The 17,639-nt window shown below is 37.5% G+C and overlaps 1 protein-coding gene across 3 annotated transcripts; it reads left to right on the top strand.

The window, feature by feature from the left end:
* Positions 1-173: 173 nt before the first annotated feature.
* On the top strand, positions 174-15,607 carry LOC112524278 (histone-lysine N-methyltransferase ATXR3). Of its 3 annotated transcripts, XM_025134040.1 has the most exons (20): positions 174-407; positions 614-2,756; positions 2,902-2,958; positions 5,166-6,359; positions 7,152-7,513; positions 7,670-8,203; positions 8,288-8,388; positions 9,573-10,611; positions 11,663-11,734; positions 11,851-11,961; positions 12,057-12,157; positions 12,468-12,567; positions 12,682-12,777; positions 12,936-13,103; positions 13,190-13,315; positions 13,675-13,728; positions 13,810-14,054; positions 14,140-14,248; positions 14,330-14,632; positions 15,111-15,607. In XM_025134040.1, exons 2-20 carry the CDS (start codon positions 731-733, stop codon positions 15,285-15,287), a joined length of 6,975 nt encoding a protein of 2,324 aa, XP_024989808.1. In that variant the 5' UTR covers positions 174-407; positions 614-730; the 3' UTR covers positions 15,288-15,607. The 3 variants fall into 3 exon arrangements, with proteins under 3 accessions (XP_024989808.1, XP_024989809.1, XP_024989810.1); XM_025134041.1 differs by lacking the exon at positions 12,682-12,777; XM_025134042.1 differs by lacking the exons at positions 13,810-14,054; positions 14,140-14,248; positions 14,330-14,632; positions 15,111-15,607 and having other exon boundaries at positions 13,671-13,728.
* The last annotated feature ends 2,032 nt before the right edge of the window (positions 15,608-17,639 follow it).

Below are 17,639 nucleotides of genomic sequence, written 5' to 3'. Positions count from 1 at the left end.
AATTTTTTTCAATAAGTAATTATGGGATAAAACAAAGGGTACAAAATCACAAGAAGTCTGCCCGAGGATGAAAAGACGAATTTACCCTCGATGTAATACATACGGATACGGTAACGGGTGTGTGGGTGGATGAATAAAAGGGGGGTAAAGAGAGGAAAAACGAAGAAAAATTCATTCAAGAAAAATAGAAAACAAGTTATTTTTGTGTTCGTCTCCCACACCGCAACTCTCAAATCGGTTTTTCGTACACAGAAACAAAGATTTGCAGGCACAGATTCGTCTTTGAGCTATTCATTTGTGGGTTTGCTTATCGATCTGTTCAATCTAAAGTGTTTGATTCATTGGAAAAAGCTCTTGAAGATTCGTTACGGTCCGATCCAGCGTTTCAGTTGGGTGAATTTCTCTTTGTAAGTTTTGGTTTTGGATTCTAGGGTTTTCAATTTCGAGTGAGTCTTACTGATTTAGGTGAATCCGGGGTTGATTTTCTTTTGAATTGGGTGATTGTGTGTGTTCATGCATATGTATTTATTTTTATTATCTTGAAACCCTACATTGTGTTGGATTGGTTGCTGATATGGATTTGATTTTTTGTTTCTCGATTGACTGGAATCAGGGGTTTTTGCGTGAAGATTTTGCCAAGATTTTTGGTTGAAGCATGAGCATCGAGAGCCCCGGTGAAGGGGAGAAAAGCTAGGGTTTTGCTTTTTCGGCATTGCGAGCGAGTATTTCCATGGGCGATGGAGGTGTTGCATGTGTGCCTTCGCTGCGATTCTCTATTCCCGAGACATTTTGCGGCGGTAATGACGGTGGTAAGTTTAATATCAAGGTTACAGAAGACAAGGTAAATATGAAGCTGGCGAGACGTGACAAGTTTCCTTTAAAAACTGGAGAGCTGTGTGATGATAATAGTGAAGAGTTGTCAGTAGAAGAGAGAGAAGATAAAGTTGTTGGAAACGGGCATAAAGAAGAAGTTGAAGAGGGTGAATTGGGAGAATGGGAGAATGGGGAGTTTGTCCCTGAAAAACCTAGAAGGTTTGAAATCAAGAGTGAAATTGAAAAGGGAGAGTTTGTTGCGGATAGGTGGAGAAAAGGGGAGGTGGAGAAGGGCGAGTTTGTTCCAGGTAAGTGGCGAAAAGGAGGGTCGCAAAGTGGGGATTACTCGAATAGGAGGAGGGAGTTTGAGAATTCTGATCCAGGGCTGTCGAAAGGAGCTAAAGATGAAGTGGAGAAAGGTGAATTCATCCCAGACCGATGGCAGAGAGATGACAATAGCTACTTGAAAATGCGACGCCATGATTCTGCCAAGGACAAAGGGTGGAAGTCGGAGCGCAGCAGGACACCATCTTCTGGCAAGTATTCAGGCGAAAAAGAGTGCAACAGAAATGGAAGCCAGTATACCAAAAAGTCTGCAAGGTGGGAAAATAATAACAGAGAGAGGACCCCAAGGATCAGCTCAAAAATAGTAGACGAGGAAGGGCTGCTAAAGGATGACTTTAGCAACGGTAAAAGCCATGCAAGAGACTTCCCTTTAGGGAACCGTTTGAAGCGGCACACTGTTCACGGCGATAGCAGTGACAGGAAACATCATGGTGAATTTAATGATTACGCACCCTATAAAAGCAGGAGAATTTCTGATGATGGCAGCCGGTCCGCGTACAATCCAGATCACTCTTACAAAAATTCTTTGTCTACTCGAAATGTTCCATCAGACAGGTATTCTTCTAGGAATTGTGAATCTCCACTTTCTAGGCCAGCATACGACAGACATAATAATAGTCCACGTCATCCTGAGCGGTCCCCACGTGACCGGGTCCGTCAGCATGATCACCGGAGTCCAGCCCGCCGTGATAGGTCCCCATATGGTCGAAATCGTCATTATGATCACAGAAATCGGAGCCCAAGTTATTCGGAACGATCCCCACGTGAGCAAACACGTGGTCATGATCGTAGGGAACGAACTCCAAATTTAACGGAAGCTTCCCCACATAATCGTGGTAGGGCCAGTAATTATCGAGAGATTAATCGAAAGACAGGCTCAAGTGAAAAAAGGAAGAGTCATTATGAGATTAGAAGCCAAGAAGAGAAAGTGAATTCTAGGGAGCCTATTGGAAGGGAGGTACAGGTCTTGGCAAAAGAGTCTGAAATAAGGACCACTCTGGATGCTTGTGATGGTTCTGCTGAGAAAAATACTCGCTCAACATTCCACAAGGAAGACTTGAAGCAAGCCCAGGAGGTCAATGGAGCTGCCGAGGAACTGCTTTCTATGGAAGAAGACATGGATATATGTGACACCCCACCACATGTTCCTGAGGCTGAGACAGCAGTTTCAACCACAGGAAAATGGTTCTACCTAGATCATCTTGGTGTGGAACAGGGACCATCTAGGCTATGTGACCTAAAGATACTTGTGGAAGAAGGTTTTCTTGTGTCAGACCACTTGGTCAAACACCTGGACAGCCAAAGATGGGTAACTGTTGAAAATGCAGTTTCACCAGTAGTGACTGCTAACTTTCCTTCCAGCTTTCTTGACTCTGTTACTGAGCTGGTTAGTCCCCCTGAAGCTCCTGGAAATTTGTTAGTAGATGTTGGTGAGTTGGCCTCAACTAGTACTCAGGTAGGTGAAGAGGTGTTGGCTGTTTCTGCAGAAACAAGTAATGCCTCAGACTCTCAAGAAGGGCTTCGCATTGACGAAAGAGTTGAAGCACTTTTTGACGGCTTTCCGAGCATTCCAGGCAAAGAACTTGAGACTGTTGCTGGTAATGGTTTTCCATGTACACTCAAACTTTTCTTAAAATTTTCCTTTATACAGTGAGCTATCTATTTTTTCCCAATCTTGGTTTTATACCCATTATCTTTAGTCTAACAATATTTTTTTATGCATTTGGAACTTCTTTTCTGCAGAAGTGCTGCAAATGACATTTTCCCATGGTGAGCTGCAGAGATGGGGATGCTCAGAAGGTACTATTTTATTTTATATATTTCATTCCCTTTTATAATTTGTTTCCCCTTCATAGTAGTTGCCATTTCAATCAAAACGACATCATAGACTTATATATCATGATCCTTTTAGATGGTTGAACTTGGTCAAACTTACGCTAGTTGTCACTCACCCACTAGAAATTTATCGACAGGACATGTCATGTTAGGTTTCAAAATTCAAATTGCTAAAATATGGAAAGAAAAAAATTTGCATTTTATGGGAGGCCACACACCTTGCTCATATGTTTCTTTTGGAACGATATGATGATGCTTAGACGTAGGGGATATTGTTGGCTATGTAGACCTAAGATATGTGTTTGTGCTTTAGATCTGGTCTTGCTTGGTTATAGTTCCATGCTTACTTAAACAAGTTACAGTTGTGATCGTTATCCCTCTTTTGCTTACGATTATGTTAATGTCATTTAGAGATGCCAAATCTAACCCAAACAGTTGCATGCTTTGAGAATTAATCAAGTATACTTTGAAATGATTATTTTCGTTTTGGAAACAAATCTGAAACATAAGCTGGATGAAGTTTCCACTTTTTTATGGTGTATAGATGAGATTGTTAAATGTGATACTTGAAGAAGGTTTTGCTATTATTTGACACCAAATCTAATTCTGTGAGCGCTTTAATAAAATTGGGTGTAGGTTTTTAAGGATGTGTTTTAACTCTTTAAGTTATTGCGACTCACTTCCATTGAACTTATATCCTATCTAAGGGTTAGCTGCCTTTGTACTGAATCTTCAGTTGCAGAAGTTCTGTAACGTTGAAGACAGTCCCTTCATTTTTCTTTACCATTATCAAATTTATCTGTTTGATTTTATTATTTGCATTTTTCTTTTATTTCTTAAGATGAAAAGAGGGCTGTAGTTGCTTACATTAAATTTATTTTACGGCATATTAATTTATTCATTTATTCCACCTGTTCCACAGAAAATACAAAGTTTGCCTCCACACGGTTAATAATTATTTTTGACTACCGATCAAACACCAATCAGTCTCACTAATAACTTCTAATTATTGCTAACGGGCAAATAGGTGAATTTGAGAAGGAATCATTCCAAAAAAAGGAAATGCTGCATTTCTTTGGGATTATCCAAAATATAGGTATTGTGTTTTTCAAGGACGGAAGGAGTACTAGCAACCAACCTAATTTATGCGACAGTCAAAAAACCGTTCGTGAAAACTGAAATCATGACATGGATGGGACCTAATATCTTGCGTCTTTAGTGTGTAGTATCTGGAAATGAGAAAAGCATACTGATTAAGTTTCTATACTTTGAAACATGTACCAAAATAAAGTGTGGCCAACCCCCTCTTCACAATGGTACCATCCTGCTTTACCTGCATGGGTAATATATTTATTGGTTGATTTATTTAGGCCTTTGTGAAGCATGGCTCGAGTAGAACGATTTATTTTGAAGGAATAAAAAATGTTGTTTAGTTAAAGATTTGGAACGGAAACAGGCCCAACGGGAATGTTCATTCTACCAAATCTCTTGTTTTTGCAAGGTCTATTGCGCTGAATGGGTCACATACATTCTATCATTCTATTCATCCCAACCAAACAAAGCATTAGTGATACTACATAATTGAAAGAGGAGGTCGGTTTGTTTTCACAATTAACTTTTTTATTTTGTGGATCTCAATTATGTGTTTCTGCTAAGAAATTAAGCTGTGATTTTGGGTTCCCTTCACTTTAGGCGAGGTGAAAGGAATATGGGAACCATCAATTGGAGAATGAAGTAAGTTGGTATAGGTGAACGAGAACAGAACTTTTCTGACCAACATTTGTGATACCTGTCAAATGGTATGGTCCATTTATATTGGACCCTTCATATGTGAAGATGACATATACCTGTTCTCTGTACAAATATCGTTTGTTGTGTAAAAACTTTTTTTACAAATAGAAGCCCAAGGAGGAATACCAAAACCCATAAAATGCCTCAAGCAAATGTTTGAGTACTAGGCACTACGGCGCTGAAGTAACCCATGCCATACTTGTCTTGCTCTCCTTTTTAAACTCAACATGTTACCTTTGTTATGGAGTGTAAATGCATATATTGTTTGGACAACTACATGAAGTGGTGACAGAAGTGTGTGTATGCTACCACTTTATGCATTCCCTTGGTTCTTTTATGACCGTGAATATTAATAGGTGTCTTATTTGATGTGTTCACAGGTTTCACATTTCATCAATGTGAGTTTGCGGATCATGATAGTCTCAAAACGGGTGAGGACGTATCCAGTCACACTGAGTTTCCATCTAAAGAAGTTGCAGATATAAGGCCAGCTGGACCTGCACCTTCTGACAAGGATTGTTCATTCGAGTTTGGAGATACTTGTGACTGGTTTTCTGGCCGATGGTCATGCAAGGGTGGGGACTGGAAGAGGGTTGATGAGGCTGCTCAAGATAGATTTTGGAGAAAGAAGTTCGTGCTTAATGATGGTTATTCTCTGTGTCAGATGCCAAAGTCTGGGCATGAAGACCCTCGTTGGCATCAGAAAGATGAGTTGTATCATTCTTCTCATGGCAGGAGGCTTGATCTTCCGTCTTGGGCCTTTAACCCATCAGACGAGTCTACCGAGTACAGGTCAAGTCAAACAAAAAATTTCGGTGTGAGAGGAGTGAAAGGAATGATGCTTCCAGTGATCAGGATAAACACTTGTGTTGTTAAGGATCATGGTTCATTTGTATCAGAACCTCGCATGAAAGCTAGAGGGAAAGAAAGATACTCTTCGAGGCCTAGTCACCGCTATGGTGTGACTAATGATTCTAAGAGATCATCGGAGGAAAGTGTTTCTCGCAGGAAAAATACTCATGAACAAGGCCATAATTCCTCTTGGAAGAGCATCATGTCTCTTAGTATGCCCAAAGATCATCTTTCCACTAGAGATGACTTGCAATTAAATCTTGGTGATTGGTATTATCTTGATGGTGCTGGTCATGAGCGGGGGCCATTGCCATACTCGGAAATTCAAATCTTGGCTGATCAAGGTATCATCCAGAAGCATAGCAGTGTTTTCAGGAAGTTTGATAAACTGTGGGTCCCAGTTACCTCTGCTGCAGAAGTTGCAAGAAAGATTGATACGGAGAACTCTAGTGATACATCTGGAGCATCAGCTTTGGAAACCGCAGATGCTATACAGAGTGGAACCCATGCAATTTCTAGTTCATTCCACAATTTGCATCCTCAGTTTATTGGCTATACTAGAGGAAAGCTTCATGAATTGATCATGAAGTCGTACAAGAGTCGGGAGTTTGCTGCAGCCATAAATGAGGTTTTAGACCCATGGATCAACCTGAGACAGCCGAGGAAAGAAATAGAGAAAAGCATATATAATCCAGCCATCACTAACAAGTTCGCAAGATCAGGTATTAAAAACTGTCTCAAATCTCCATTTTGTCTCTTTTTCTTTCTTTATGCTGTATATAGCCGTCGTTTTCAATTTCTATAATGCTATCAATGTGCTCCTGCGGGATACCTTTTTTATATAAAAACCTACTTGTCCATTGTAAGCTTTGACTAGCTGTCTCTCCCTCTCTAAAGCAAGCACACATGTTTTCCAAGTGCATAAAGATGTACAGAAGAAATATGCTGTGTGGTGCCTTTGGTTATCTTCTATCTACTGTGAGGCTCAAACTAGATTTGGCCAAACCCTTTCCACTCCATAGGATGTGTGTATTTTCTTGGTTTATTTCCAGTTCATCTATCACTTGCACCTGTACCCGCACCCTATCACCCAACTTTTTACGAGTTAAAATTCTCAATGTGTTTTCTTGTCCATGCTCCCATCCTTTATAACCAATGAACATTTGGCCTTAATGCATTTTATTATAGAGTACCCAAGTTTAGGTTTTGAGATAACGTAATAATCCACAGCTTACCTGGCGAACCTTAACTGATTCACTCATATGATACGTTCTCCATTTTAGATTTCATTTTGAAGATCTTGATCCAAGTGTTCAACTCAACATTTATTGTACTCTTATCAATTATGCAAAGTTTCCGTGTCAAATATTGGAATGGCAGGATTGTGTATCAAGGTTTTCTCTGTGGGAACAACAGTTGCATCAATTCATTATTTTCCCTGTCTTTTTCTTCCCTCTCCCCTGGTTTGTTTATGAGGCTATTTAAAACTTAAGTTTTATAATCTGTGGGCACAGATCAAGCTAACAAAAGAGCTCGTTTTGTGGGTGATGGATTTGATGGAGATTATGAATTACAAGATGGTGTATCTACATTGGAAAAGGACGAATTCCCGTTTGAAGATCTGTGTGGTGATGTTACCTTCTGCAGAGAAAAAAGCGGGGAATCAGTGGGGGAGAATGAAAGTTGGGGTCTACTAGATGGACAGGTGTTGGCAAGAGTTTTCCATTTCCTTAGAACTGATATAAAATCTCTTGTTTATGCCAATTTGACTTGTAAGCACTGGAGATCTGTTGTAAAGTTCTACAAGGATATCTCTAGACAGGCTGACTTGTCTTCGGTGTCAAATTGCACAGACTCTATGATCCACAACATAATGGTCAGTTGATATTTTCTTCTGCTTCTTAGTGATAATTTTTTTCCTTTTCCTTTTTGGTAAAAGCTGCACCTTAAAAGTATGCCTGCTGTGCTGTCTAAGCATGATTGAAAGTGAGATAGTTGTATTTAATGATTTAAATTTATTATTTCCTTGCAGAATGGTTATAATAAAGAGAAAATTACTTCCTTGGTTCTACGTGGTTGCACAAAAATAACTCCTGGCATGCTTGAAGAAATTTTGGGGTTGCTCCCTAGTCTATCATCTGTAGATATCAGAGGTTGCAGCCAGTTTGAAGACTTGGCTTGTAAATTTCCAAATATCATATGGGTCAAGAGCCGGACCTCACAGTCAACAATGGGGAGCATCAAGCACTTGAGTGAAAGAACTTCATCAGTTTTTAGAACTTATGATAGTCGGGATAGTCATGTGGAGGATTCTAGTGGGCTTAGAGATTATTTCGAGTCTCTGGACAAGAGAGACGCATCAAATCAGTTATTCCGAAGAAGCTTGTACAAACGTTCCAAGGTATTTGATGCCAGAAAATCATCGTCAATGCTATCTAGAGATGCCCAGTTGAGGCGTTTGGCAATGAAGAAATCTGAAAATGGGTACAAGAGGATGAAAGAATTTCTAGCTCTGGGTCTGAAGGACATCATGAAGGAGAATACATTTGAATTTTTCATTCCAAAAGTACTATATCACTGCCTAATATTTTTTTTTTCTCTTTACGCGTCACCTGCCTATTACTACAACTAACTTCTTTTTGATGGCCAGGTGGCTGAAATTGAGGGTAAAATAAGAAATGGTTATTATGCCGGGCGGGGGTTGAGCTCTGTGAAAGATGATATTAGACGAATGTGTAGGGAAGCTATAAAGTAAGTCCTGATTTTGACTCTGTTCTATTAGTTCTTTTTTCTTTCAATGTCCTCAATTTCTGGTGCATGCTATGGATTATGTTTATACTCTCTCCTTCCAGAACTAGAGCCTCTGGTTTTGTCCCAGCTTATGAGTCATTTGATATTTCCAACTTTTGAAGGAACTTTTTGCTGTTATTTATAAACCGATAAATGTTCAATATAAATGAACTGCAGTACTTCAGTTTTTCTTTTGATCATTCCTTTATGTGGCAATCTATTTTAGCTAATCAAGTGAGTCCTTCAAGCAGGAAAAATGAAAGAGCCGGAAATTAAAGAGTTTTTTTTATATATGTAAAGGGATTGCCCCAAGTTTGGCTCTACCAAAAGTTTGCAATAATTTACCTATCATCTGTTTAATTATGTAATCAGAACAAGCTGGGCACAACCAGAAGTAGAACCACAAACATGAAAAAAATAAGATTCTGTCCTCGGTATAATCTATGCAACACACAATTTTGTCTTATTGTCTGATCTAATGTGCTTTGATATGGCAAGGTATTACAATAAATTATCATAAAAGTGCGCACTGGCACAAAAAACAATGTAATTGCCATGATCACTTGGTCTGTCTTATTTAGCAATTTATAACAATCTTAAAAAACAAAAGTAAACAATGATATCAACATTGGAGAATGAGCAGTATGGAGAATTGGATGTGGGTGCTGTAAGTGTAAAGCTTGGGATAATTTTAGGATACAGGTAGGACATAATCATAGAGACAGGGCTTGCTTTTGGGTGAAAGAATGGTGAAGTATGAGGGATTTTAGGAGCATATATATATATATATGGGAGAATAGGAGACGAATTAGGAAACCAGGCTGGACCAAATTTTATCAGTCTGATGTTTTGGGCTGCAGGCTAGCCAGTCTGTCGATTTTGCTGATCTGGCCATACTCAGTGCATGACTCTGTTTATGCTGTAAGCCAGCACACTCCCTGGTCTTATAATGCCAACTGAGCTTTCTGCCTATGTTTGTTCAGCTGTTCTCTTTCCTGATTGAATACATAACAGTGAATCTAGCAGTGTTCGAATTTATCATGCTGTTTGCTTATTTTGTTCTGTTTCTTATGCTAAGAAATTCTTGATTATCAACTTTTTTTCTAAGCTTTCTTTTAATCACCATTATGTATTTGTTACTCCAGAGAAAAAAGTAAGGGGGATGTCAAAGATATGAATCGCATCATCACATTATTTATCCGGCTTGCCACAAGTTTGGAAGATCGTTCCAAATTTTCGATCGAGAAAGATGCGATGATGAAGAATTGGAAAGATGGCTCTCCTCCAGGGTTCTGCTCTGCTTCAAAGTCAAAGAAGCTCAATAGAGAAAGAAAGTACACGGGTAGAAGTAGTGGATTTATTAATGGCAGTACTGAACATGGGTATTATGCATCTGATCGTGAAATTAGAAGGCGTTTATCCAAGTTAAACAGAAAATCTCTGGATTCAGGAAGTGATACATCTGATGATCGTTCAAGGTCATCGGAAGAAACAGAGACCGACAGTGAGAGTACTTCCTCCGATACTAATAGTGACTTGGATATGCGATCAGAAAGCGGAGCAGTGGAGTCAAGAGGGGATGGTTACGTTAGTGCAGATGATGGATTTGATTCCTTGACTGATGACCGTGAATGGGGTGCTCGCATGACAAAGGCGAGCCTTGTTCCACCCGTTACTAGGAAATATGAAGTAATTGATCACTACGTTATTGTAACAGATCATGAAAGCGTGCAAAGAAAGATGCAAGTCACTTTACCTGAAGACTATTCTGAGAAGCTCATTGCCCAGAAGAACGGAACTGAGGAATCCGACATGGACTTCCCTGAAGTTAAAGACTATAAACCTAGGAAGCAGCTTGGAGATGAAGTGATAGAACAAGAAGTTTATGGCATAGATCCATACACTCATAATCTTCTATTAGATTCTATGCCAGAGGAATCGGATTGGCATCTTTTGGATAAGCACGTGTTCATTGAAGATGTGCTTCTCCGCACCTTGAATAAGCAAGTCAGAGCTTTCACAGGTACTGGCAATACTCCTATGAAGTATTCATTGAAGCCCGTGATCGAGGATATACTAAAAAGTGCCAAAGAAAACCATGATGCACGGACAGCAGAGCTTTGTCAGTATATGCTGAAGGCTATGGGTAGCCGTCCTGATGATAATTATGTTGCTTATAGAAAGGTATGCATTCACTTGGGCATTGTTTGGCAAACATAAGCTAGCTTATATTTTGAGTAATCGTTTGGATGCACATAAACTAGCTTATTAGTTAGCTTGTAAGCTAGCTTATTGTTAAGCTACTTGGAGTAGCGTATAGAAGTTTGTTTTGACACCTTTTCCAATTTTAACCTTAATTAATATTAATTATTAGTGACTGTAAATGAATATTAATTATTAATAAATATCAACTATTAACTATAAATAAATATTAATTTTAGTAAAATTAATTAAAAATTATTAATTAATTTTAATTATACAATAGATAATAATTATTAATTGTTTATAAATGTTATTAAATATTAACTATATAAATTATTCTTTAATTATTATTCAATATATTTATATATCAAAAAGCAAATATAACAATTCTAAAAATGTTTAAGTTACATAAAAGTTAAAGTTATACTTATTTTATTTCATAGATGATTAAAATATGCTAAATAATTCTAATAAATATTTAATTTAATTATTAATTTTATTTTTGAAAAAATGTTTATTAATTAGGATATGTGAGGTTGATCAATTTTGTTGTGATTCATATTATAGGTAATGGTTATTTAAAATCACACATTATTATAGATTTTTCAAAATTTTGTTTTAACAAATTCAAGTTTTACAATATGTATATAATAATCAATTCCAAATTCTTTCAATTATTATATTATATTTTTTTTCTCACTATCTTGGTTGTATTAATCAATATATTATATTATTAGAAATTTGTTTTAATTATATTATTAGAAATTTATTTGTTTTATATCATGAAATATTTGTAATTGACTATTTTTTCAAGATGTCCTTTTTGGTCATTTTACATGCTTATAAGCTAGTTTTTGCCAAACATAATTCATTCATCAGCTAGCTTATCAGTCATCAACTAGCTTATCAACCATCAGCTAGTTTACCAAACGTAGCCTTATTGTATTGTGTTGTTCATTTATCTGAACCAAGAAGTGTTGTTTAAACTGTCTTGTTTCTGCCATTTGTATTTATCGTTAATTTCTTAATTCAGGGGCTTGGTGTTGTTTGTAACAAAGAATCTGGTTTTGGTGAGGAAGATTTTGTTGTGGAGTTTTTAGGAGAGGTAAGGATACACATTTGCTATTACTTGGTTCTTGATCTTTAATGTTCGTTCAATATTTTGCTTAAACTGCAAAGATTCAAAGTTATGTGTGTTACATATGGGTCACATATTGTTAGGTTTATCCTGCTTGGAGATGGTTTGAGAAGCAAGATGGTATTCGTGGTCTGCAAAAAGACAGTAAAGAACCGGCACCTGAGTTCTACAACATCTATCTTGAAAGGCCGAAGGTATTTTTTTTGACTTGATGAAATTTCATTCATCAGATTTATATTTTGACGATTTTAGAAAATCTACCTTATCATGTTTCTATTGTGGCTGTCAGGGTGATGGCGATGGTTATGACTTGGTTATAGTTGATGCAATGCATAAAGCCAACTACGCTAGCCGGATTTGTCATTCGTGTAGACCAAATTGTGAAGCAAAGTAAGTTTATGTACTTTTTCTTTCTATCTGAAACAGAAGTTTATATACTTCATTCATACATGTTCTCATTTCTAGTGAAGAAACATGAACCTTTTCAAATGAAGGTCATCACTGTTCTCTATTTCAGTCTTAAAATATTTGTTGATTTTTTCATATATCATATACTTGTATGTTTCTTTCTTGAACAATGCCACCTGCATCTGTGTTTTTGTTGAATATTATACAAAAGAATGGGTAAATTATTGGTCAACTATAATTTGATTGACAACATCAATCAACTGACTTAGATCCATCCTTATCTTGGGAACAGAGTTACCGCTGTTGACGGTCAGTATCAAATTGGCATCTATAGCGTACGGCCTATTGTATATGGAGAAGAAGTTACTTTCGATTACAACTCTGTAACAGAGGTGAGCTTATGCAGCCTACTACCTTCTCTGCCTTGAGTGTAGCTTTCAGTTGTCTAAATATAAGTTTGTTCAGATGATGAATAATCTTTCTGTGTGTTTCTTATATCGATAAAGAGTAAAGAAGAATACGAGGCATCTGTTTGCTTATGTGGAAGCCAAGTTTGCCGAGGGAGTTTTCTGAATTTGACTGGTGAAGGGGCTTTCCAAAAAGTAAGTTCAGTGAAGTCCTGAATTTAAGCAAATTGAGCCTAAATATCGTAAATCCAAATGGAATTGAGTGTGAAGGACCTAATAAACCTGAAAATAATGTTATACAATCATAAGCAAGGTTGTTTATAATTTTCATTTCCGTGTTATGTTTTTCCCAGGTGCTCAAAGAATGCCATGGAATTCTAAATCGGCATCAATTGATGTTGGAGGCTTGTGAAGTGAATTCTGTATCAGAAGAAGATTATATTGAATTGAGTAAAGCCGGACTCGGTAGTTGTTTGCTTAGTGGGTTGCCGGATTGGCTGGTTGCATATACCGCTCGGGTGGTATGATCCCTCTCCCATTTAGTTGTCGATGAGTGTGATATTGATGAAAAACTTGGACTCGCTTCTAAGATTTATTTTTATTGTAGGTAAGGTTCATCCATTTTGAAAGAACCAAGCTTCCGAAGGTGATTTTAACTCATAATTTGGAAGAGAAGAGGAAATACTTGATAGATATTTGCATGGATACCGAGAGAAATGAAGCTGAAATTCAGGTAAATGTGATCAACTACCACCTCCAACTTATGAGTAGCTTGGTATATGTAGTTGCTTAGGGGGAAGTTCGTTTTTGAACCGTAAATATTGAGAACCAACTATTCATAGGCTATTCATAATGAATATAACCTAAAGATTCTTGAATATTATTCATATGCACTTCCATTATTCATTGTATGCATCTTTGATAATTCATGAATAACTGGTTCTCATGGTTCTCAAAATATTTACAGTTCTCTAATGAACCTGCCCTAGTTGCTTATTTTTCTTTTTTATTTCTTTCAAAATTTCGAATGTGTTTGTAGCTCTAATTTCTTTCACTTGGCTCATGGTACTTGTTTCTTCTTGATTGAGACAGGCTGAGGGTGTTTTTAATCAAAGGATTCAGAATTTGGCTCTTACGCTGGACAAGGTAACTCTTCTTTCTCGATTCGAAATCTTGACTTCGACTTCCTTGATGCTTTTTGGTAAACTCTATTTTTTCCGTTTATAGGTGAGATATGTGATGCGAACTGTTTTTGGAGATCCAAAGAAAGCTCCACCATTATTAGAGAAGCTTACTCCCAAAGAGGTAGTTTCTTTCATCTGGAAAGGCGAGGGATCTTTTATCGAGGAACTTATTCAATGTATCGCACCTCATTTGGAAGATGGACACCTGAATGATCTGAGGGCCAGTATTCGTGCTCATGATCCATCTTCTGACGATGTTCAAGGAGGGCTTCGAAAATCTTTGTTATGGTAAACAATGGATCCTGTGAACTGTGAAATACTGAAATAGCTTCTTTTCATGTTGACTGTATATTGACTTTTGTTTGTCTTCCAGGTTGCGAGATGAGGTTCGAAACCTTCCTTGTTCATACAAATGTCGGCATGATGCTGCTGCCGATCTGATACACATTTATGCTCACACAAAGTACTTTTTTAGAGTTCGGGTGAGTCCAATTTCGTTGTGTTTGACGTTGATGTTGTTTGTTGACTTCATATTCATATTCTTATTTTATCTCTAATTGTAGGAGTATGAGACGGTCGTATCGCCACCTGTTTACATTAGTCCTCTCGACCTGGGCCCCAAGTCGGCTGAAAAATTGGGACCGGGATTCCATGAATACCGCAAGACATATGCCAAGAACTACTGTTTAGGACAGCTGATCTTTTGGCATAACCAAGCTTATGCAGAGCCAGATTCCAACCTGATCAGAGCGAGCAGGGGTTGCTTATCGTTACCGGAAATTGGCTCCTTTTATGCCAAAGTCCAGAAACCATCACCACAGCGTGTCTATGGCCCAAGAACTGTCAAGTCCATGCTTGCTAGAATGGTCAGTTTTTCCACTTTTTTTCAATTATGCTTCTTATATTTTCCTGATTAGGTTTGCAACATGTCCTTTTAGGTCATTTTACATTGTTATCTAGCTTTTAGCTTGTTTTTACCAACAACTAGCTTTCAGTTAACAGCTAGTTTGCCAAGCATAGCTTTAGGGTTCATTTTCCAACACAAACTGGGTAAGCGCTTACTGCGTAAGAGTCACTGCCCGCAATTACTTTACTGGGTAAAATTGCGTGTCATCAAAATAGCATAGTATAAGCGTCTCTTACCCGGTAACGACCAACTGGGCAAGAGTCACCACCCTCACTTACCGGGTAAGATTTTTTATTAGTAAACTTCTCTTACCTGGTAAGAGGCAGTAAATGTTTATTAAACAACCTCCTAGTCTTTAATCCTTGAACAATGAAGTGAGGGATTCATCGGGTTCGTTTTGTTTGTTATACTGAAGCGAATGGTGTTTCATTTTTCAGGAAAAGCAGCCCCAGAAGCCGTGGCCCAAAGACAAAATATGGTCATTCAAGAGCAATCCGAAAGTTTTTGGTAGTCCGATGTTAGACGTGTTATTAAGCAAGGCTCCTTTAGACAAAGACTTGGTGCATTGGTTGAAGCACAGACCACCTATTTACCAAGCCATGTGGGACCGATGACGGACCGACGACCTAACTTGAGAAACTGAGCCCTAGATTCGATTCGTTGCCCAAAACCGAGGCCACAACATGGTGTTATAAATCGGTCGGGCGGACAAGAAGCATTTCTGGGTGGCTTCTTTTCATATTCTTGTGTACAGTTACAGTCCCTTTCTTTTTGCTCTTTTGTAGGTCTTGTAATTTGTAATTCATTATTGGGTAGGTGAAGTAAAAGTAAAAGTAAAAGTAAATTTTTGTTTTTTCTTTTTGTTTATGGTTATTTACCTCATTATATCAGAAGAAGTGAAAAGGGAAAATGAAACATCTTTTTGAGGTTCTTACTGTCTTTTCTTTTACCATACTTGATAACTTGTGAATCTGCTGCTGCTAATCTTCATGTTTTTACTGCTAATCTTTTACTTGTACATGAGACTGTAAAATTGAGTTTGATGATGATGTGTCGGAAGTTGATTAGTGGACTGTCGTTTGTGAAGAACAACCTTCGCATGTTGAACGAACGTGACCTAGGAGGTTGTGAAGACGATTGCGACTTGACTGGATTGTCGTGAGTTCTGCGATGGGCTATCCAGAGGTTACATAAAAGGTTGTACCTATATGCGTGATCGTAAGACGTGCAAGTTTGACGTTGGTGAGATCGATATAGAATGTTCAGTCGACTTGATATATATGTTTGGATTGTGTTAGTCTGGTTGAATACATTTGAACAACTTAAAGCTATGTTTGCAGTTTGAAAGATCTCAACTTGATCCTAACAAAAGTACGACCCAACCCAATCTGTATGGATTGGATTAGGTTAACAGGTTAGTTGGGTTTAAGTCTTGGTACATCATTTTCCAATCTAGCTAAACGATTCTATTCAAAAAAACATACAAAAAAAGCTAACAGTTATATAACAGATGTTAAAAGATATTTACACAGAGACTTTCTACTAAGGTCAACAATTACATATATTAATTAAGAACTTAATGATCGTATTAAATCCATGGTATCAGGGTTCATCTGGTTGGGTTCAAATGGTCCTTATCCAACCCCAACCAAATACCTACGGTTTGAAGATTTTTTACAAGTTGATTAGGTGTCGAATGGCTTCGATTGGATTGGCCAGATAGGTCGGTTTTTTGAGCTAACCCTAGTTCCATCTATTTCATAAAAGCCAGAGTAAATTATGCATTTGGTCCATGCATGGTATTGGTATGTAGTTCCAAAAGATTTGTAATACAAAAACGAAGGTGGTGTTTGGGATTTGCTTATTTGAAACAACGTGTTCTTTTTTATAAAAGTCCTTATCAACTTATTATAAGTTAGAATTGTTTAACTTCTTCACAAACTATTTATTACCGGTTTGACACCGGTATAAACTGTTTATCGAAACACTCAAAAGTGCTTATTACCGATGTCACACCGAAATAAGTCAATAAGTTGTTTTTATAAGCAATCCCAAACACCCCTTGAAGCAAACCTTAAAACCTAAACAAGAAAATAAATCAAACCCTAATCAAAAGAAATCAAACTAAAAACTAAAACTAAATCAATGGTTATTGCTGTGTTAACCACAATCAGGAAGAATAATAACGAAGAAGGGTTTCCGTTACGATGGGAAACAGAGATGTCGAACAAGAACAAGAAGAAGAATGTGAAGATGGATGCTTATCGATGGCTCTTTTAAATGGGTTTTGACAGCGTCTAACAAATGATCTAGTTTGGAGATTACACGATTAATTATATTATTAAAATAATCAATACAGCTCATAAAATACTATTTGTTTCTATTAACCATTTAATTTTAAACAATCTAATTGGTAGAATGAATAAAAAATCATTTCTCTCTCGTAAGTAATCATCTTTGAAGAATTCTCCAAATTTGGAGAATTTCCTCCCCCCTCTCTTATACTTTCTCCATTTCGGAGAAGATTTTGACGAATCTGTTCGAGCAAAACTCCACAAAATCTCCATTTTGTAGAATTTGTTGGAGACGCTCTTACACTGTTTTCTCGAATTGTACAAACATACGCACTTATGTAGGTGGTTCTTAACTTTTAGCTTTCTTAACACACCTGGTCCCTCTTCGTTACGTAAAGTCCGTCAAATTAAGGTAACGACTTCGGACATGGCCAGCTCCCATAGCATGACGGTAAACAGCCCCTTAGAGATTCCAACTCAAGGCTTCTTTGTGATCTCATTGATGAAGAATACGAAGATTCATAATAAATCACCTTGATAAACTATCAAATTAAATCTTGACGATAAATTTTTATTTTAGATATAATACTTTTAAAACTTCTATTTTAATACTTGACATGTGAACATTTAAGTACCTCATGTACTTGATGACTTGATACTTGAAAGGGCATT

The sequence above is a fragment of the Cynara cardunculus genome, assembly GCF_001531365.2.
Source record: "Cynara cardunculus var. scolymus isolate 2C chromosome LG 13, CcrdV1, whole genome shotgun sequence".
In the NCBI taxonomy this organism is placed as follows: Eukaryota; Viridiplantae; Streptophyta; class Magnoliopsida; order Asterales; family Asteraceae; genus Cynara; species Cynara cardunculus.
Note: the sequence above shows the minus strand (reverse complement) of the source record. Positions and strands in the feature narration are given on the sequence as shown.

What these genes read in the sequence shown, in the direction of transcription:
- LOC112524278 (XM_025134040.1), top strand. Translation starts at nt 731, where the DNA reads ATGGGCGATGGAGGTGTTGCATGTGTGCCTTCGCTGCGATTCTCTATT. An exon ending in TTGAATTTTTCATTCCAAAA is followed by an intron (nt 8,204 to 8,287) that starts GTACTATATCAC and finishes TTTGATGGCCAG; the next exon opens with GTGGCTGAAATTGAGGGTAA. An exon ending in ATTATGTTGCTTATAGAAAG is followed by an intron (nt 10,612 to 11,662) that starts GTATGCATTCAC and finishes TTCTTAATTCAG; the next exon opens with GGGCTTGGTGTTGTTTGTAA.